Source organism: Oncorhynchus mykiss, chromosome 9 (assembly GCF_057628025.1).
Source record: "Oncorhynchus mykiss isolate SJ-2025 chromosome 9, ASM5762802v1, whole genome shotgun sequence".
NCBI classification, from domain to species: Eukaryota; Metazoa; Chordata; class Actinopteri; order Salmoniformes; family Salmonidae; genus Oncorhynchus; species Oncorhynchus mykiss.
In genome coordinates, this window is record NC_143030.1 from 77,999,525 (window position 1) to 78,022,113 (window position 22,589).

Below are 22,589 nucleotides of genomic sequence, written 5' to 3' on the forward strand. Positions count from 1 at the left end.
TCATAGGCTATCGTTTTAGTTGTCTGTCTTGACACTGTTTGATGGTCTACAGAAAGACATCTGATCATTCATAGGCTATCGTTTTAGTTGTCTGTCTTGACACTGTTTGATAGTCTACAGAAAGACATCTGATCATTCATAGGCTATCGTTTTAGTTGTCTGTCTTGACACTGTTTGATAGTCTACAGAAAGACATCTGATCATTCATAGGCTATCGTTTTAGTTGTCTGTCTTGACACTGTTTGATGGTCTACAGAAAGACAACTTGTTTTCATCCTGGCTGTCGCACTGTAGACACATTATCTCTTTTTAATCTTTTTTTTATTTTATTAGATGTAAAATCGTTTTTTAAATGACAAGCCTACTTGTAAAAAAGAATCATGCAATGCAATTTTAAAGAATAGATTAATGTCTTACATTGCTAAATTATATCATACAGCTATTTAATACATTGTTAATTAATAGCCAAATGTAGCCTATTACTAGCTGAGTATAGAGAGAAAACATGCATTTATTAACTGCCAGAGAGAGGAAAAAAAGTTAACGTTGAACCCTGAGTGAATCTATCCAAATCAATGTAAGAACACAAGGCCATGCTAATTTACAGGATGGTCATTATCAGCCTGGTTCTGTATGGAATACGGCTGGCTACATTATGTGGTCATTATCAGCCTGGTTCTGTATGGAATACGGCTACATTATGTGGTCATTATCAGCCTGGTTCTGTATGGAATACGGCTGGCTACATTATGTGGTCATTATCAGCCTGGTTCTGTATGGAATACGGCTACATTATGTGGTCATTATCAGCCTGGTTCTGTATGGAATATGGCTACATTATGTGGTCATTATCAGCCTGGTTCTGTATGGAATACGGCTACATTATGTGGTCATTATCAGCCTGGTTCTGTATGGAATACGGCTACATTATGTGGTCATTATCAGCCTGGTTCTGTATGGAATACGGCTGGCTACATTATGTGGTCATTATCAGCCTGGTTCTGTATGGAATACGGCTACATTATGAGGTCATTATCAGCCTGGTTCTGTATGGAATACGGCTACATTATGTGGTCATTATCAGCCTGGTTCTGTATGGAATACGGCTACATTATGTGGTCATTATCAGCCTGGTTCTGTATGGAATACGGCTGGCTACATTATGTGGTCATTATCAGCCTGGTTCTGTATGGAATACGGCTACATTATGAGGTCATTATCAGCCTGGTTCTGTATGGAATACGGCTGGCTACATTATGTGGTCATTATCAGCCTGGTTCTGTATGGAATACGGCTACATTATGTGGTCATTATCAGCCTGGTTCTGTATGGAATACGGCTGGCTACATTATGAGGTCATTATCAGCCTGGTTCTGTATGGAATACGGCTACATTATGTGGTCATTATCAGCCTGGTTCTGTATGGAATACGGCTACATTATGAGGTCATTATCAGCCTGGTTCTGTATGGAATACGGCTACATTATGTGGTCATTATCAGCCTGGTTCTGTATGGAATACGGCTACATTATGTGGTCATTATCAGCCTGGTTCTGTATGGAATACGTCTACATTATGTGGTCATTATCAGCCTGGTTCTGTATGGAATACGGCTACATTATGTGGTCATTATCAGCCTGGTTCTGTATGGAATACGGCTACATTATGTGGTCATTATCAGCCTGGTTCTGTATGGAATACGGCTACATTATGTGGTCATTATCAGCCTGGTTCTGTATGGAATACGGCTACATTATGTGGTCATTATCAGCCTGGTTCTGTATGGAATACGGCTACATTATGTGGTCATTATTAGCCTGGTTCTGTATGGAATATGGCTACATTATGTGGTCATTATCAGCCTGGTTCTGTATGGAATACGGCTGGCTACATTATGAGGTCATTATCAGCCTGGTTCTGTATGGAATACGACTACATTATGAGGTCATTATCAGCCTGGTTCTGTATGGAATACGGCTACATTATGAGGTCATTATCAGCCTGGTTCTGTATGGAATACGGCTACATTATGAGGTCATTATCAGCCTGGTTCTGTATGGAATACGGCTACATTATGTGGTCATTATCAGCCTGGTTCTGTATGGAATACGTCTACATTATGTGGTCATTATCAGCCTGGTTCTGTATGGAATACGGCTACATTATGTGGTCATTATCAGCCTGGTTCTGTATGGAATACGGCTACATTATGTGGTCATTATCAGCCTGGTTCTGTATGGAATACGGCTACATTATGAGGTCATTATCAGCCTTGTTCTGTATGGAATACGGCTACATTATGTGGTCATTATCAGCCTGGTTCTGTATGGAATACGGCTACATTATGTGGTCATTATCAGTCTGGTTCTGTATGGAATACGGCTACATTATGTGGTCATTATCAGCCTGGTTCTGTATGGAATACGGCTATATTATGAGGTCATTATCAGCCTGGTTCTGTATGGAATACGGCTACATTATGAGGTCATTATCAGCCTGGTTCTGTATGGAATACGGCTACATTATGTGGTCATTATCAGCCTGGTTCTGTATGGAATACGTCTACATTATGTGGTCATTATCAGCCTGGTTCTGTATGGAATACGGCTACATTATGTGGTCATTATCAGCCTGGTTCTGTATGGAATACGGCTACATTATGTGGTCATTATCAGCCTGGTTCTGTATGGAATACGGCTACATTATGTGGTCATTATCAGCCTGGTTCTGTATGGAATACGGCTACATTATGTGGTCATTATCAGCCTGGTTCTGTATGGAATACGGCTACATTATGTGGTCATTATTAGCCTGGTTCTGTATGGAATATGGCTACATTATGTGGTCATTATCAGCCTGGTTCTGTATGGAATACGGCTGGCTACATTATGAGGTCATTATCAGCCTGGTTCTGTATGGAATACGACTACATTATGAGGTCATTATCAGCCTGGTTCTGTATGGAATACGGCTACATTATGAGGTCATTATCAGCCTGGTTCTGTATGGAATACGGCTACATTATGTGGTCATTATCAGCCTGGTTCTGTATGGAATACGGCTACATTATGTGGTCATTATCAGCCTGGTTCTGTATGGAATACGGCTACATTATGTGGTCATTATCAGCCTGGTTCTATATGACCAAATTATGTGCTGGTGCCATCAACTGAAAAGGTTGTCTACAGCCCAGAGCTTGTCGTTTAATTTACTACATTTCAAACTTGTGTTATGATGTTTTAGTCTGATAGCGTGTCCTCTACAGTAGTGTTTCCCAGCCTTTTCCATTCCGGCGATCACCACATCACTGTCTAAAGCTCTTGAGGACAACCATTAACATAACATATCTCGGTGATCAAATCTAGTCCATTTTAGCGGTGACTCTAGTATACTAAAGAGTATTATAAAAGTAATATAACATGGCTTATAATACCATTAATACTCCCAGCTGCTGTTTTCAGGAAGAACAAATACTACTAAAATAAATGAATGAAATAACCACATGCAGCCATCCCCGTCGACCGCAGGTTGTAAACCACTGATCTCCAGATGATTACAGTGTCCGGTTATCACACAGTGTTCCACGGAGCGTTCAGCTGTCCTCATTTGCTTTCAGACAAGGCCTCTGGGTAGAGTAGGTAACCGCTTCAGTCGAGAAGGGATTTGCCACATCTAGAATTCTGTTTCTATATGTTCATGAAGGGACTTGCCACATCTAGAATTCTGTTTCTATATGTTCATGAAGGGACTTGCCACATCTAGAATTCTGTTACTATATGTTCATGAAGGGACTTGCCACATCTAGAATTCTGTTTCTATATGTTCATGAAGGGACTTGCCACATCTAGAATTCTGTTTCTATATGTTCATGAAGGGACTTGCCACATCTAGAATTCTGTTACTATATGTTCATGAAGGGACTTGCCACATCTAGAATTCTGTTACTAAATGTTCATGAAGGGACTTGCCACATCTAGAATTCTGTTTCTATATGTTCATGAAGGGACTTGCCACATCTAGAATTATGTTTCTATATGTTCATGAAGGGACTTGCCACATCTAGAATTCTGTTACTAAATGTTCATGAAGGGACTTGCCACATCTAGAATTCTGTTTCTATATGTTCATGAAGGGACTTGCCACATCTAGAATTCTGTTTCTATATGTTCATGAAGGGACTTGCCACATCTAGAATTCTGTTTCTATATGTTCATGAAGGGACTTGCCACATCTAGAATTCTGTTTCTATATGTTCATGAAGGGACTTGCCACATCTAGAATTCTGTTTCTATATGTTCATGAAGGGACTTGCCACATCTAGAATTCTGTTTCTATATGTTCATGAAGGGACTTGCCACATCTAGAATTCTGTTTCTATATGTTCATGAAGGGACTTGCCACATCTAGAATTATTTTTCTATATGTTCATGAAGGGACTTGCCACATCTAGAATTCGGTTTCTATATGTTCATGAAGGGACTTGCCACATCTAGAATTCTGTTTCTATCTGTTCATGAAGGGACTTGCCACATCTAGAATTCTGTTTCTATCTGTTCATGAAGGGACTTGCCACATCTAGAATTCTGTTTCTATATGTTCATGAAGGGACTTGCCACATCTAGAATTCTGTTTCTATATGTTCATGAAGGGACTTGCCACATCTAGAATTCTGTTTCTATATGTTCATGAAGGGACTTGCCACATCTAGAATTCTGTTTCTATATGTTCATGAAGGGACTTGCCACATCTAGAATTCTGTTACTAAATGTTCATGAAGGGACTTGCCACATCTAGAATTCTGTTACTATATGTTCATGAAGGGACTTGCCACATCTAGAATTCTGTTTCTATATGTTCATGAAGGGACTTGCCACATCTAGAATTCTGTTTCTATATGTTCATGAAGGGACTTGCCACATCTAGAATTCTGTTACTAAATGTTCATGAAGGGACTTGCCACATCTAGAATTCTGTTTCTATATGTTCATGAAGGGACTTGCCACATCTAGAATTCTGTTTCTATATGTTCATGAAGGGACTTGCCACATCTAGAATTCTGTTTCTATATGTTCATGAAGGGACTTGCCACATCTAGAATTCTGTTTCTATATGTTCATGAAGGGACTTGCCACATCTAGAATTCTGTTTCTATATGTTCATGAAGGGACTTGCCACATCTAGAATTCTGTTTCTATATGTTCATGAAGGGACTTGCCACATCTAGAATTCTGTTACTAAATGTTCATGAAGGGACTTGCCACATCTAGAATTCTGTTTCTATATGTTCATGAAGGGACTTGCCACATCTAGAATTCTGTTTCTATATGTTCATGAAGGGACTTGCCACATCTAGAATTCTGTTTCTATATGTTCATGAAGGGACTTGCCACATCTAGAATTCTGTTTCTATATGTTCATGAAGGGACTTGCCACATCTAGAATTCTGTTTCTATATGTTCATGAAGGGACTTGCCACATCTAGAATTCTGTTTCTATATGTTCATGAAGGGACTTGCCACATCTAGAATTCTGTTTCTATATGTTCATGAAGGGACTTGCCACATCTAGAATTCTGTTTCTATCTGTTCATGAAGGGACTTGCCACATCTAGAATTCTGTTTCTATATGTTCATGAAGGGACTTGCCACATCTAGAATTATGTTACTAAATGTTCATGAAGGGACTTGCCACATCTAGAATTCTGTTTCTATATGTTCATGAAGGGACTTGCCACATCTAGAATTCTGTTTCTATATGTTCATGAAGGGACTTGCCACATCTAGAATTCTGTTTCTATATGTTCATGAAGGGACTTGCCACATCTAGAATTCTGTTACTAAATGTTCATGAAGGGACTTGCCACATCTAGAATTCTGTTTCTATATGTTCATGAAGGGACTTGCCACATCTAGAATTCTGTTTCTATATGTTCATGAAGGGACTTGCCACATCTAGAATTCTGTTACAAATGTTCATGAAGGGACTTGCCACATCTAGAATTCTGTTTCTATATGTTCATGAAGGGACTTGCCACATCTAGAATTCTGTTTCTATATGTTCATGAAGGGACTTGCCACATCTAGAATTCTGTTTCTATATGTTCATGAAGGGACTTGCCACATCTAGAATTCTGTTACAAATGTTCATGAAGGGACTTGCCACATCTAGAATTCTGTTTCTATATGTTCATGAAGGGACTTGCCACATCTAGAATTCTGTTTCTATCTGTTGATGAAGGGACTTGCCACATCTAGAATTCTGTTTCTATATGTTCATGAAGGGACTTGCCACATCTAGAATTCTGTTACTAAATGTTCATGAAGGGACTTGCCACATCAAGAATTCTGTTTCTATATGTTCATGAAGGGACTTGCCACATCTAGAATTCTGTTTCTATCTGTTCATGAAGGGACTTGCCACATCTAGAATTCTGTTTCTATCTGTTCATGAAGGGACTTGCCACATCTAGAATTCTGTTTCTATCTGTTCATGAAGGGACTTGCCACATCTAGAATTCTGTTTCTATCTGTTCATGAAGGGACTTGCCACATCTAGAATTCTGTTTCTATATGTTCATGAAGGGACTTGCCACATCTAGAATTCTGTTACAAATGTTCATGAAGGGACTTGTTTGGTGTGTCGTTGCTTGTGTTCAACTGCACGATCCTAAGTCAGGGCTAATGTAGTTCATCTCTGCAGAAATGTTAATTATAGGTTGTTGTCTTTTACTTATTGCAATAGACTTCTTCTTTTTTTTGTGTAATAATGGCCACAGATTGTCCAGTTTTTATTTTGCAACTGTTGACTTCCTGTGTTGTGGGGGGGGGGGAAATAACCTGTTAGCTACATCTGTGAAATTCTTCTTGTTTCCCTGACCAGAGCAGACCTGAGTGTGTAAACAATCTGTGGTTACATAACGCTGGCTACATGAAAACGGCCTGGTATCAAACACATACAGGACTCACAGGAAGTCCACGCCTGCTTTTACCTCTCACTTGTCTCCTTTTACTGTTGCCAACACCTTGCTTTACACACATTGTTCCTCCCTTCCTCCCTCTTGCTCCCTCTCTCCTCCCTGTGTGTGTGTGTGTGTGTGTGTGTGTGTGTGTGTGTGTGTGTGTGTGTGTGTGTGTGTGTGTGTGTGTTCACTCCAAGCCCCTGAGATGCTGTAGCTTCCTCTTAATGGCAGGCAGAAGGCAGTGGCTTTGAGGGTTGTAATGAAAACAGGGAAGGTTGTGATTTGGACCGGGTCAGTGTAGATACATGGACTGTGAAGGCCAGAAAACCCATGAAGCCAGCTTTAGCAGTCCTCGCATCACAACAGGCTAGAGGGAGCTGAGTAGATGCTGCCAGAGTAGAAACCCGGGTTGTACCAGAGTAGAAATCGATCCAGGTTTTCCAGGCTGCTGCCGACCAGAGGCTCTCTAGGGCTCCACTCCACTGGGCTCCTGTGCCGCTCCAGGTTTTCCAGCCTGCTGCCGACCAGAGGCTCTCTAGGGCTCCACTCCACTGGGCTCATGTGCCGCTCCAGGTTTTCCAGCCTGCTGCCGACCAGAGGCTCTCTAGGGCTCCACTCCACTGGGCTCATGTGCCGCTCCAGGTTTTCAAGGCTGCTGCCGACCAGAGGCTCTCTTGCAGAAAGATCACATGTAAAGCTGTCCCCTTTGTAGTGGGAGAGCACAGAGTGACAAGCTATTTCTTGCTTGTAAAAAAAAAAAAAAAAGAAGCCCATTTGTTCCTTCAGAGACCTTGTGGATTTGCCCCCTCTGATTTTTCCTGTATTACCTGTGGCTTGCCGTAGAGCATTGTGGAGTGTTCTCCCCGGGACTTGAACACGTTTTTCTCTGGAGTTACTTGGTTGGAGAGAGACGTAGTCTGAGACTATTAACTGTAGAGAAAGGTACGGGAGCGGGGAGCAGGGCTTTGCCTGCCTCGGGAAGCTGAAAGTAAATGTGTTGGTAGTCTGCTTCGCTTGTCGTGAATGTTTTCAGCCTCCCTCCCTCTGCTTTTCATGGCTCGCATCTCTTAAAGGAGAAGAAATACTGAAATACATTTAGGTTTGTCTTTTTAACCTAGTTTAACGTTCTATACCTTTTTTTCTTACTGGTTTTGTTGTTGTGAGATGTTGAGATTCCATGTTTCTCATTTTTAGTTTTTATGTAAAAAAAAAAATCTAAAATGGTGGTTGTTGTGAAGTGGAGAAACATGTCATTTTCCTCCATCCTGTCACTGTAGATTTTTTTTTAAATTATTATTTTTTTCCATGTTCTTTATTTGCTCTGACTGTGCAAGTGCATTATTATGTAAGTGCTGTATTTTCTTCAGAGAAAAACGGTCTGTGTATTTAGGAGTGAATCGGTGGCGGTAAACACACAGTGTAAGGAAATGCTTTGCCATTATACAGAAGTTATAGTTGAGTTTTTTTTGGGCTTTGAACTTTTGCTCTGTAAGACTCATGGTATTCTCCCTGAATCTGATATTTCCTATGTGATTTATGTAACAATAGATTTCCGTAGCTGCTCTTTTCAACCCACATGAAATGGCATAAGTATAATCTGTTTCTGTGTCTGCTTGAGTTAGTCATTTCCTCTGTATTGTGTCCTGACACAGCTGTGCTCTGTAGCTCTTGTATCTGTGCTCCGTATCTGTGCTCTGTAGCTCTTGTAGCTGTGCTCTGTAGCTGTGTTCTGTAGCTCTGTAGCTGTGCTCTGTAGCTGTGTTCTGTAGCTCTGTAGCTGTGCTCTGTAGCTCTGTAGCTGTGCTCTGTAGCTGTGCTCTGTAGCTGTGCTCTGTAGCTGTGCTCTGTAGCTCTGTTCTGTAGCTGTGCTCTGTAGCTCTGTAGCTGTGCTCTGTAGCTGTGCTCTGTAGCTGTGCTCTGTAGCTTTGTAGCTGTGCTCTGTAGCTGTGCTCTGTAGCTCTGTAGCTCTGTCGCTGTGCTCTGTAGCGCTGTGCTCTGTCGCTGTGCTCTGTAGCTCTGTCGCTGTGCTCTGTAACTCTGTCGCTGTGCTCTGTAGCTCTGTTCTGTAGCTGTGCTCTGTAGCTCTGTAGCTGTGCTCTGTAACTCTGTAGCTGTGCTCTGTAGCTGTGCTCTGTAGCTGTGCTCTGTAGCTGTGCTCTGTAGCTGTGCTCTGTAGCCCTGTCGCTGTGCTCTGTAGCGCTGTGCTCTGTAGCTGTGCTCTGTAGCTGTGCTCTGTAGCTCTGTCGCTGTGCTCTGTAACTCTATAGCTGTGCTCTATAGCTCTGTCGCTGTGCTCTGTAACTCTATAGCTGTGCTCTGTAGCTGTGCTCTGTAACTCTATTGCTGTGCTCTGTAGCTCTGTAACTCTGTAGCTGTACTCTGTAGCTCTGTAACTCTGTCGCTGTGCTCTGTAACTCTGTAGATGTGCTCTGTAACTCTGTAGCTGTGCTCTGTAGCTGTGCTATGTAGCTGTGCTCTGTAACTCTGTAGCTGTGCTCTGTAGCTGTGCTCTGTAGCGCTGTAGCTGTGCTCTGTAACTCTGTAGCTGTGCTCTGTAACTCTGTCGCTGTGCTCTGTAGCGCTGTAGCTGTGCTCTGTAGCTCTGTAGATGTGCTCTGTAACTCTGTAGCTGTGCTCTGTAGCTATGTAGCTGTGCTCTGTAACTCTGTAGCTGTGCTCTGTAACTATTGTAGCTGTGCTCTGTAGCTGTGCTCTGTAGCTGTGCTCTGTAACTCTGTAGCTGTGCTCTGTAACTCTGTCGCTGTGCTCTGTAGCGCTGTAGCTGTGCTCTGTAACTCTGTCACTGTGCTCTGTAGCGCTGTAGCTGTGCTCTGTAACTCTGTAGCTGTGCTCTGTAACTCTGTTGCTGTGCTCTGTAACTCTGTAGCTGTGCTCTGTAACTCTGTAGCTGTGCTCTGTAACTTTTTACAGATTACCATCAAACTCTCAAACCAACCACAGAACAATGTTTTGTTGTGGCCTGGAACCAGTGTGGCTAGTTGCATTTTCTTTGACTGTACAGTTATCAGTGTTGCTGATTCTGATCTGTAAGGATGGCAGCTAATGGTTGGGTCTTTCTCTTCTTTCTTGTTTTCTTGTTTCAGAAGCGGTTCATTAAAGGGCTCAGACAGTACGGCAAGAACTTCTTCAAGATTCGTAAAGAGCTGCTACCCAACAAGGAAACGGTAAATCACTTCTTTTTTTTCCCCTCCTCTGGGGTTATATTTTAGACCGTGGCTCTGTTGAATCCGTGTGTGTGTGTGTGTGTGTGTGTGTGTGTGTGTTACTGTACAAAGTTTCATAAGGCTTCAGATTTAGAACATGTTTATTTTGGTTGCAGCAGTAAAATAATAATAATAATAATGATCCAACATTCAAAACATGGTTCAGATTAAATGTTGCAGCTGTTATTGCGTGACTTTGAGTCATCATCACATTGTGCTTCAGCATTAACAGTCAAATGACAGAATGTATTATTTTGTTCTTGTGTGTGTTATATTTACCCCGAAGGTTTATTGATAAACAATAAGTGCTCCCTGTCCATCCATCCATCCCTCCCTCCCTCCCGTCCATCCCTCCCTCCCTCCCCGTCCGTCCATCCCTCCCTCCCTCCCTGCCGTCCATCCCTCCCTCTCTCCCCGTCCATCCCTCCCTCTCTCCCCGTCCATCCCTCCCTCCCTCCCCGTCCATCCCTCCCTCCCTCCCCGTCCATCCATCCCTCCCCATCCATCCATCCCTCCCTCCCGTCCATCCATCCCTCCCCGTCCATCCATCCCTCCCTCCCCCCGTCCATCCATCTCTCCTCGTCCATCCATCCCTCCCCCCCATCCATCCCTCCCTCCCCATCCATCCTTCTTCCTCGTCCCTCCCTCCCCATCCATCCCAATCCCTCCCTCCCTCCCCATCCATCCTTCCTCCTCGTCCCTCCCTCCCCATCCATCCCAATCCATCCATCCCTCCCCATCCATCCCTCCCTCTCCGTCCATCCCTCCCCATCCATCCCAATCCCTCCCTCCTCGTCCATCCATCCCTCTCCGTCCATCCCTCCCTCCCTCCCCGTCATCCATCCATCCCTCCCCATCCATCCCAATCTCTCCCTCCCCCGTCCATCCATCCCTCTCTCCCCATCCATCCCTCCCTCCCTCCCCATCCCTCCATCCCTCCCCATCCATCCCTCCCTCCCCGTCCATCCCTCCCTCCCCGTCCATCCCTCCCTCCCCATCCATCCATCCCTCCCTCCCTCCCCATCCCTCCTTCCTCCCCATCCATCCATCCATCCATCCCTCTCTCCCTCCCATCCCTCTCTCCCTCCCTCCCCCATCCATCCAATCTGCTGCAATACTATCAGATCTGCCTTGGGGCTCTCTCAAAACACCACACAAGAGAGGAAATAGAGATAAATATATTTTGTATGATTTATTTTTGTCAAGTTCTCTTTTGCAAGGGAGCCCTGCACGCACACAATTTACTAAATACAATACAATATAATGCAAATGTAAAAATGACGAACACACTCAAGAAAATAATCCCGTTCCTCAGCCGAGGTCCTCAAACAACGTGTTGAACTACTAAGAGGCACCAGTACTTCCAGTTGTCGGGAACTCTGTCCATGATTAGGAGATATTGGCCAACATTTGTCTTTTATAGATAACCAGTGTCACCATAGAAATGAATCAGCACACGTGTAGTGAAAATGTTAATCTCTCTGTTTTCCACTACAGATTTTTGTAATTACTAGTTACTGGTGCCAAGTCCCTAGGCAGTTATGTTATGAGTTACAAAGTAGCTGAATCGCCTACCTTGCTAACCAGCTCACAGCGTTAGGAATTGCCTACCTTGTTAACCAGCTCACAGCGTGGAGAATCGGCTACCTGGCTAACCAGCTCACAGCGTGGAGAATCGGCTACCTTGCTAGCTAGCTCACAGCGTGGGGAATCGGCTACCTTGCTAGCTAGCTCACAGCGTGGGGAATTGGCTACCTTGCTAGCTAGCTCACAGCGTGGGGAATCGGCTACCTTGCTCACAGCGTGGGGAATCGGCTAACCAGCTCACAGCGTGGAGAATCGGCTACCTTGCTAGCTAGCTCACAGCGTGGGGAATCGGCTACCTTGCTCACAGCGTGGGGAATCGGCTAACTAGCTCACAGCGTGTGGAATCGGCTACCTTGCTCACAGCGTGGGGAATCGGCTACCTTGCTCACAGCATGGGGAATTGGCTACCTTGCTCACAGCGTGGGGAAGCGGTTACCTTGCTAACTAGCTCACAGCGTGGGGAAGCGGCTACCTTGCTAGCTAGCTCACAGCGTGGAGAATCGGCTACCTTGCTAGCTAGCTCACAGCGTGGGGAATCGGCTACCTTGCTAGCTAGCTCACAGCGTGGGGAATCGGCTACCTTGCTAGCTAGCTCACAGTGTGGGGAATTGGCTACCTTGCTAGCTAGCTCACAGCGTGGGGAATCGGCTACCTTGCTCACAGCGTGGGGAATCGGCTAACCAGCTCACAGCGTGGAGAATCGGCTACCTTGCTAGCTAGCTCACAGCGTGGGGAATCGGCTACCTTGCTCACAGCGTGGGGAATCGGCTAACTAGCTCACAGCGTGGGGAATCGGCTACCTTGCTCACAGCGTGGGGAATCGGCTACCTTGCTCACAGCGTGGGGAAGCGGCTACCTTGCTAACTAGCTCACAGCGTGGGGAAGCGGCTACCTTGCTAAATAGCTCACAGCGTTGGGAATCAGCTACCTTGCTCACAGCGTGGGGAATCGGCTAACTAGCTCACAGCGTGGGGAAGCGGCTACCTTGCTAACTAGCTCACAGCGTTGGGAATCAGCTACCTTGCTCACAGCGTGGGGAATCGGCTAACCAGCTCACAGCGTGGAGAATCGGCTACCTTGCTACCTTGCTCACAGCGTGGGGAATCGGCTACCTTGCTCACAGCGTGGGGAATCGGCTAACTAGCTCACAGCGTGGGGAATCGGCTACCTTGCTCACAGCGTGGGGAATCGGCTACCTTGCTCACAGCATGGGGAATCGGCTACCTTGCTCACAGCATGGGGAATCGGCTACCTTGCTCACAGCGTGGGGAAGCGGCTACCTTGCTAACTAGCTCACAGCGTGGGGAAGCGGCTACCTTGCTAACTAGCTCACAGCGTGGGGAATCGGCTACCTTGCTAACTAGCTCACAGCGTTGGGAATCAGCTAACTTGCTCACAGCGTGGGGAATCGGCTAACTAGCTCACAGCGTGGGGAAGCGGCTACCTTGCTAACTAGCTCACAGCGTTGGGAATCAGCTACCTTGCTCACAGCGTGGGGAATCGGCTAACTAGCTCACAGCGTGGGGAATCGGCTACCTTGCTAACTAGCTCACAGCGTGGGGAATCAGCTACCTTGCTAACTAGCGTACAGCGTGGGGAATCGGCTACCCTGTTAACTAGCTCACAGTGTTGGGAATCGGCTACCTTGCTAACCTGCTTACAGCGTTGGGAATCGCCTACCTTGTTAACCAGCTCACAGCGTGGAGAATCGGCTACCTTGCTAGCTAGCTCACAGCGTGGAGAATCGGCTACCTTGCTAGCTAGCTCACAGCGTGGGGAATCGGCTACCTTGCTCACAGCGTGGGGAATCGGCTACCTTGCTCACAGCGTGGGGAAGCGGCTACCTTGCTAACTAGCTCACAGCGTGGGGAAGCGGCTACCTTGCTAACTAGCTCACAGCGTCGGGAATCGGCTACCTTGCTAACTAGCTCACAGCGTTGGGAATCAGCTACCTTGCTCACAGCGTGGGGAATCGGCTAACTAGCTCACAGCGTGGGGAAGCGGCTACCTTGCTAACTAGCTCACAGCGTGAGGAATCAGCTACCTTGCTCACAGCGTGGGGAATCGGCTAACTAGCTCACAGCGTGGGGAATCGGCTACCTTGCTAACTAGCTCACAGCGTGGGGAATCGGCTACCTTGCTAACTAGCTCACAGCGTGGGGAATCGGCTACCTTGCTAGCTAGCTCACAGTGTGGAGAATCGGCTACCTTGCTAGCTAGCTCATAGTGTAGAGAATCGGCTACCTTGCTAACCTGCTCACAGCGTGGGGAATGGGCTACCTTGCTAGCTAGCTCATAGTGTAGCGAATCGGCTACCTTGCTAACCTGCTCACAGCGTGCAGCTTTGTTGTTCAACGTGCTTCTTCTTTTGTTTTACACTATAACCAACCACGGATAAGAATTGTAGCACCTAACATGCTAAAGAACAATGAACCTTGTAAATCAATCAAGAATGTATTTTAATCAGCATCTTGTTGTAGCTGAAGGTTTGCCCCTATTTGATCCTGCACCAACTTAGGGAGACAAGGAGAGTTCATATCTGTCTGTCTCTCTCGCTCTCTAACACACACACACACACACACACACACACACACACACACACACACACACACACACAAGCTCTACATTGCTTTGTCTATATTCCTTAGCTTAGCTATTCACTCTCTCTCTGAGTTCCTCTTCTACAGTACTGTGTGTGTGTGCAGTTCTACAGTACTGTGTGTGTGTGCAGTTCTACAGTTCTGTGTGTGTGCAGTTCTACAGTACTGTGTGTGTGTGCAGTTCTACAGTACTGTGTGTGTGTGCAGTTCTACAGTACTGTGTGTGTTAATTATCAGTGAAAAACTAGAACACGTGGGTAAGATCCGGTGAGTCCCAACAACCCTCTTGTGTTTACCAAGGGGCCATATTGACTCTAATCAGACAGGGAGGGCAGAAACTTGACTTCTGGCATATGGACCATAGCTATGCTCCGCCCACACACAATTAGCTCTCAGGTCGTTACTGTAAAAGAGAATGTGTTCTCAATGTCTGTAGGTAGGTAGACAGGTAGCCTAGGGGTTAGAGCGTTGGGCCAGTAACCGAAAGTACGCTGGTTTGAGTGTTTGAACCGACAAGGTGAAAAAAAAATCTGTCTGTGCCGTTGAGCAGGGCACTTAAACCCTAATTTGCTCCAGGGGCGCCGTACTGCTATGGCTGACACTGTAGAACAACACATTTCAATGCACCTATCCGGCTTATGTGATAATAAAACAATTCATTTTTGTAAACTGTATTAAAAAAAAAACAGAAAATCACAAAAGGAGACATAAGTTTAGATCGAGCAGTCACCTGTAGTACCTTCAGAAACTATTCAAATCCCTTTTGACCATATATTTTTATTTCATTTTTTTATTCCACATTTTGTAATGGATTATATTTAGATGTTGTGTCACTGGCCTTCACAATGTCAAAGTGGAATTATGTTTATCTACATTTTTACAAATTAATTAAAAAATATGAAAAGCTAAAATGTCTTGAGTCAATAAGTATTCTTCTTCTTCTTCAAGATTTATGATTTTGGTTTTTAAAGAAAAACATGCTGTAGCTTCCTTGGCTGTATCCTGTAGCTATTCCCTCTTCTGTTCGATAATGCATCCACGTGTTTTGTGTTGGCTCGGTCAGCAGTGTAGACCCTGTATGTACTCGTTTCTGTACACGCCATAATTATACTAATGGACGACTGCAGAAATAGGGTTGTTGACTTCCTGTCGAGGTCAAAGGGCAATCAGTAAGGTTTTAGCTACCGTTTTCCTGTTTCTGTTGCCAGTCTTCTTTTGAGTTTTAGCTACATGAAGTAAGTACCTTTACAACATCCTGTTTATACTATATTATATGTACTAGTATATTCATTTTGTTAACCTTTATTTATCACGGCCGGTTGTGATACAGCCTGGATTCGAACCAGGGTGTCTGTAGTGACGCCTCTAGCCTCTAGATGCCTAGGTGCCTTAGACCGCTGCGCCACTCGAGAGCCACTTTAAGTCCAGGGGAAATTGTCTGGGCACTCATTAATGGCACTATGAATATTTACCATCCGTAAAAAATAAAAAAATTAAAAAAATGTGTTCTCTTTAAATAAGAAATGAAGTCATTAACACCGTTGCTTAGAGATATATTACCTGACAAGTGATGGGCTCTTAATGTAAAGGGACCGTATATCAATGCTATTTTAATACCAGGTGGGGTATAGTGTGCTGCTTGGCGTGGTAATACCTCTCCTTCCATCACGCACCCTACACACCTCCGTCGGGTTTCTAGCCCTGCTGCCACCACTGAGCAGAGAAACCGTTATCTCCCCTCTGCAAATGGACAATAAACTGCCTTTTAAGCATGAGAAAAAGGCAATAAAAAGGAGAGGGGGGGAGGAAGTCACCGGAGGAGGAGGAGGAGGAGGAGGAGAGGGGGGAGGAAGTCACCGGAGGAGGAGGAGGAGGAGGAGGAGAGGGGGGAGGAAGTCACCGGAGGAGGAGGAGGAGGAGGAGGAGAGGGGGGAGGAAGTCACCGGAGGAGGAGGAGGAGAGGGGGAAGGAAGTCACCGGAGGAGGAGGAGGAGGAGAGGGGGAAGGAAGTCACCAGAAGAGGAGGAGGAGGAGGAGGAGGAGGAGAGGGGGAAGGAAGTCACCGGAGGAGGAGGAGGAGGAGGAGGAGAGGGGGAAGGAAGGAAGTCACCGGAGGAGGAGGAGGAGGAGGAGGAGAGGGGGAAGGAAGTCACCGGAGGAGGAGGAGGAGGAGAGGGGGAAGGAAGTCACCGGAGGAGGAGGAGGAGGAGGAGGAGAGGGGGAAGGAAGTCACCGGAGGAGGAGGAGGAGAGGGGGAAGGAAGTCACCAGAAGAGGAGGAGGAGGAGGAGGAGGAGGAGGAGAGGGGGAAGGAAGTCACCGGAGGAGGAGGAGGAGGAGGAGGAGAGGGGGAAGGAAGGAAGTCACCGGAGGAGGAGGAGGAGGAGGAGGAGAGGGGGAAGGAAGTCACCGGAGGAGGAGGAGGAGAGGGGGAAGGAAGTCACCGGAGGAGGAGGAGGAGGAGAGGGGGAAGGAAGTCACCGGAGGAGGAGGAGGAGAGGGGGAAGGAAGTCACCGGAGGAGGAGAGAAGGGGATGAGGGAAGGTGAGGGGGAAGGAAGTCACCGGAGGAGGAGGAGGAGGAGGAGAGGGGGAAGGAAGTCACCAGATGAGGAGGAGGAGGGGGGGGGGGGGAGGAAGGAAGTCACCAGAGGAGGAGGAGGAGAGAAGGGGATGAGGGAAGGTGAGGGGGAAGGAAGTCACCGGAGGAGGAGGAGGAGAGAAGGGGATGAGGGAAGGTGAGGGGGAAGGAAGTCACCGGAGGAGGAGAGAAGGGGATGAGGGAAGGTGAGGGGGAAGGAAGTCACCGGAGGAGGAGGAGAGAAGGGGATGAGGGAAGGAGAGGGGGAAGGAAGTCACCAGAGGAGGAGGAGAGAAGGGGATGAGGGAAGGTGAGGGGAAGGAAGTCACCGGAGGAGGAGAGAAAGGGATGAGGGAAGGTGAGGGGGAAGGAAGTCACCGGAGGAGGATGAGAGAAGGGGGGGAGGGGGAGGAGAGAAGGGGATGAGGGAAGGTGAGGGGGAAGGAAGTCACCGGAGGAGGAGGAGGAGGAGGAGGAGGAGGAGGAGAGGGGGAAGGAAGTCACCAGATGAGGAGGAGGAGGGGGGGGGGGGAGGAAGGAAGTCACCAGAGGAGGAGGAGGAGAGAAGGGGGGGAGGGGGAGGAGAGAAGGGGATGAGGGAAGGTGAGGGGGAAGGAAGTCACCGGAGGAGGAGGAGGAGGAGGAGGAGGAGAGGGGGAAGGAAGTCACCAGATGAGGAGGAGGAGGGGGGGGGGGGGAGGAAGGAAGTCACCAGAGGAGGAGGAGGAGAGAAGGGGATGAGGGAAGGTGAGGGGGAAGGAAGTCACCGGAGGAGGAGGAGGAGAGAAGGGGATGAGGGAAGGTGAGGGGGAAGGAAGTCACCGGAGGAGGAGAGAAGGGGATGAGGGAAGGTGAGGGGGAAGGAAGTCACCGGAGGAGGAGGAGAGAAGGGGATGAGGGAAGGAGAGGGGGAAGGAAGTCACCAGAGGAGGAGGAGAGAAGGGGATGAGGGAAGGTGAGGGGAAGGAAGTCACCGGAGGAGGAGAGAAGGGGATGAGGGAAGGTGAGGGGGAAGGAAGTCACCGGAGGAGGATGAGAGAAGGGGGGGAGGGGGAGGAGAGAAGGGGATGAGGGAAGGTGAGGGGGAAGGAAGTCACCGGAGGAGGAGGAGGAGGAGGAGGAGAGGGGGAAGGAAGTCACCAGATGAGGAGGAGGAGGGGGGGGGGGAGGAAGGAAGTCACCAGAGGAGGAGGAGGAGAGAAGGGGATGAGGGAAGGTGAGGGGGAAGGAAGTCACCGGAGGAGGAGGAGGAGAGAAGGGGATGAGGGAAGGTGAGGGGGAAGGAAGTCACCGGAGGAGGAGAGAAGGGGATGAGGGAAGGTGAGGGGGAAGGAAGTCACCGGAGGAGGAGGAGAGAAGGGGATGAGGGAAGGAGAGGGGGAAGGAAGTCACCAGAGGAGGAGGAGAGAAGGGGATGAGGGAAGGTGAGGGGAAGGAAGTCACCGGAGGAGGAGAGAAGGGGATGAGGGAAGGTGAGGGGGAAGGAAGTCACCGGAGGAGGATGAGAGAAGGGGATGAGGGAAGGAAGTCACCGGAGGAGGAGGAGAGAAGGGGATGAGGGAAGGAAGTCACTGGAGGAGGAGGAGAGAAGGGGATGAGGGAAGGTGTGTGGGAAGGAAGTCACCAGAGGAGGAGGAGAGAAGGGGATGAGGGAAGGTGAGGGGGAAGGAAGTCACCGGAGGAGGAGGAGGAGGAGAGAAGGGGATGAGGGAAGGTGGGGTGTTATCTCAATATAGACACTAAGACCAGGGTTGTCACAGACACTGAAAAAGCTCATCTCTAGACACACGCCGTTCTGGTCTTTGAGCTTGTAGCACTGCTAGTCAATGCCTTAATTTCCCTAACCCCCCCCCCCCCTCTCTCTCCTCCTCCTCTGGTGACTCTCCCCCCCCCCACAACCTGTCTATGGAGCATAACAATCTTCAAGCACTAGCTTTAGTTTTAACTATTTTCCCTCTCTCTCTCTCTCCACACTCTGACATATAATATTTTAGTAATTCCACTGGCATGCCTAGCCATCCAGGAAGGAACAAGCACCTCATATTACACCTCATATTACATGTGGTTGGTTGTTCCAATAACATGATGTCCTGCCCCAAGGCCTGGGCCTGGGCTTGGGATACGACCACGCCACTGTACTGAGCCACAGAGCAGGGGGAGTTGGGCCTGCTATAACCCGCCTCTGGGCTACTAGCCAGAACCACCAGGCAGACTCATCTAGAGGGCTACGGTGTTCCTGCCTGCCTCTCTTCCTCCAGCCTTCTCTTGTTGCTTCCCGCTAGCTACAGTAGCTGGACCTCTTCTAAAGAGAGCGACAGGGATTCTCCCTGTTCCTCCCTCACTGCTCCTCCCTCACTGTTCCTCCCTCACTGTTTTTCCCTCACCGATCCTCCCTCACTTCTCTCCCGCTAGCTAACTTGTATGAGTTTGGCTGCTACCAAAGAGTGCTACGTTGTTCCCACCTGCCCCTCTCCCTCGCTACCTCCCTCCCTCCTCTCCCTCGCTACCTCCCTCCCTCCTCTCCCTCACTACCTCCCTCCCACCTTTCCCTTACTACCTCCCTCCCTCCCACCTCTCCCTCACTTCCTCCCTCCCTCCCACCTCTCCCTCACTACCTCCCTCCCTCCCACCTCTCCCTCACTACCTCCCTCCTTCCCACCTCTCCCTCCCACCTCTCCCTCACTACCTCCCTCCCACCTTTCCCTTACTACCTCCCTCCCTCCCACCTCTCCCTCACTTCCTCCCTCCCTCCCACCTCTCCCTCACTACCTCCCTCCCTCCCACCTCTCCCTCACTACCTCCCTCCTTCCCACCTCTCCCTCCCACCTCTCCCTCACTACCTCCCTCCCACCTCTCCCTCACTACCTCCCTCCCACCTCTCCCTCCCTCCCACCTCTCCCTCACTACCTCCCTCCCACCTCTCCCTCCCTCCCACCTCTCCCTCACTACCTCCCTCCCACCTCTCCCTCCCTCCCACCTCTCCCTCACTCCCACCTCTCCCTCACTCCCACCTCTCCCTCACTACCTCTCCCCCTCCCTCCCACCTCTCCCCCTCCCTCCCACCCCTCCCTCCCATCTCTCCCTCACTACCTCCCTCCCATCTCTCCCTCACTACCTCCCTCCCTCCCTCCCAGCTCTCCATCCCTCCCACCTCTACCTCCCCATCCCTCCCTCCCAGCTCTCCATCCCTCCCACCTCTACCTCCCCATCCCTCCCACCTCTACCTCCCCATCCCTCCCACCTCTACCTCCCTCCCACCCACCTCTACCTCCCTCCCACCTCTACCTCCCTCCCACCTCTCCATCCCTCCCACCTCTCCCTCACTGCCTCTCTCCCTCCCACCTCTCCCTCACTACCTCCCTCCCGCCTGCCCCTCTCCCTCACTACCTCCCTCCCTCCCATCTCTCTCTCTCTCCCTCACTACCTCCCTCCCTCCCACCTGCCCCTCTCCCTCTCTACCTCCCTCCCTCCCGCCTGCCCCTCTCCCTCTCTACCTCCCGCCTGCCCCTCTCCCTCACTACCTCCCGCCTGCCCCTCTCCCTCACTACCTCCCTCCTGCCCCTCTCCCTCACTACCTCCCGCCTGCCCCTTTCCCTCACTACCTCCCTCCTGCCCCTCTCCCTCACTACCTCCCGCCTGCCCCTTTCCCTCACTACCTCCCTCCTGCCCCTCTCCCTCACTACCTCCCGCCTGCCCCTTTCCCTCACTACCTCCCGCCTGCCCCTTTCCCTCACTACCTCTCGCCTGCCCATCTCCCTCACTACCTCTCGCCTGCCCATCTCCCTCACTACCTCTCGCCTGCCCCTCTCCCTCACTACCTCCCGCCTGCCCCTCTCCCTCACTACCTCCCGCCTGCCCCTCTCCCTCACTACCTCCCGCCTGCCCCTCTCCCTCACTACCTCCCTCCTCACCCTCTCCCTCACTACCTCCCTCCCGCCTGCCCCTCTCTCACTACCTCCCTCCTCACCCTCTCACTCACTACCTCCCTCCTCACCCTCTCCCTCACTACCTCCCTCCTCACCCTCTCCCTCACTACCTCCCTCCTCACCCTCTCCCTCACTACCTCCCTCCCGCCTGCCCCTCTCCCTCACTACCTCCCTCCCTCTCTCTTTCTCTCAGAGCGGAGGGAGGAAACTTAGAGGGCATCATGAAGAGAGGGAGAGAGAGGGCGTAGACGGGGCGTTATGGAGAGAGAGGGAGGAGACAGAGGGCGTTATGGGGAGAGAGAGGGCGTTATATGGGGAGAGAGGGGGAGAGAGAGGGCGTTATATGGGGAGAGAGGGGGAGGAGACAGGGCGTTATGGAGAGAGAGGGGGAGGAGACAGGGCGTTATGGAGAGAGAGGGGGAGGAGACAGGGCGTTATGGAGAGAGAGGGGGAGGAGACAGGGCGTTATGGAGAGAGAGGGAGGAGACAGGGCGTTATGGAGAGAGAGGGGGAGGAGACAGGGCGTTATGGAGAGAGAGAGGGAGGAGACAGGGCGTTATGGAGAGAGAGAGGGAGGAGACAGGGCGTTATGGAGAGAGAGAGGGAGGAGACAGGGCGTTATGGAGAGAGATCGAGGAGACAGGGCGTTATGGAGAGAGAGAGGGAGGAGACAGGGCGTTATGGAGAGAGAGAGAGGAGACAGGGCGTTATGGAGAGAGAGAGGGAGGAGACAGGGCATAATGGAGAGAGAGAGAGGGAGGAGACTGCGAGGGCGTTATGGAATATGAGCTGGGTTCTGCTCAATACTGTTCAAACAACTAAATGTGCTGAAATGGCTCTGTAGCAGGCGTAGGGATCGACTCCCCCTTGTAAAAAGGCTCTTTAGCAGGCGTAGGGATCGACTCTCCTTGTAAAAAGGCTCTTTAGCAGGCGTAGGGATCGACTCTCCTTGTAAAAAGGCTCTTTAGCGGGCGTAGGGATCGACTCTCCTTGTAAAAAGGCTCTTTAGCAGGCGTAGGGATCGACTCTCCTTGTAAAAAGGCTCTTTAGCAGGCGTAGGGATCGACTCTCCTTGTAAAAAGGCTCTGTAGCAGGCGTAGGGATCGACTCTCCTTGTAAAAAGGCTCTTTAGCAGGCGTAGGGATCGACTCTCCTTGTAAAAAGGCTCTTTAGCAGGCGTAGGGATCGACTCTCCTTGTAAAAAGGCTCTTTAGCAGGCGTAGGGATCGACTCTCCTTGTAAAAAGGCTCTTTAGCAGGCGTAGGGATCGACTCTCCTTGTAAAAAGGCTCTTTAGCAGGCGTAGGGATCGACTCTCCTTGTAAAAAGGCTCTGTAGCGGTAGGTCCAATCTGCTTTGATTAGTGAAAGCGCTTACAGCAGTGAGACCGGGAGAATGCTGATTCTGTGGCGTGTGTATCCCTGACCTGTGAAAACACAGCTTATTCACTCATTCTGTGGCGTGTGTATCCCTGACCTGTGAAAACGCAGCTTATTCACTCATTCTGTGGGAGAAAAGCGATCCCTTCTGCACAGGAGCCCATTAAACCACCAAGCGAAGCACACATATACTGTTCCACCAGCCAAGGCTCTTTTCTCTACCCTGTGGATATCTGTCCATTTTAGAAACAGACATGTTGTGGTTCAGACTGGGTTTAGAAACAGACATGTTGTGGTTCAGACTGGGTTTAGAAACAGACATGTTGTGGTTCAGACT

The 22,589-nt window shown here is 49.0% G+C and overlaps 1 protein-coding gene across 32 annotated transcripts in view; it reads left to right on the forward strand.

Moving 5' to 3' along the window:
* The window catches only part of rerea (arginine-glutamic acid dipeptide (RE) repeats a), a 338,328-nt gene that overhangs the window by 275,746 nt on the left and 39,993 nt on the right, over positions 1-22,589 (forward strand). For 20 of the 32 annotated variants that reach the window (XM_090185445.1, XM_090185450.1, XM_090185453.1 and 17 more), the window contains one exon: positions 10,063-10,143. In XM_090185445.1, the coding sequence (XP_090041571.1) occupies positions 10,063-10,143 (81 nt within the window). Of the gene's footprint in view, positions 1-7,598; positions 8,058-10,062; positions 10,144-22,589 lie in introns of those variants that run through there. The other 12 variants (XM_090185469.1, XM_090185471.1, XM_090185475.1 and 9 more) reach the window with 4 other exon arrangements.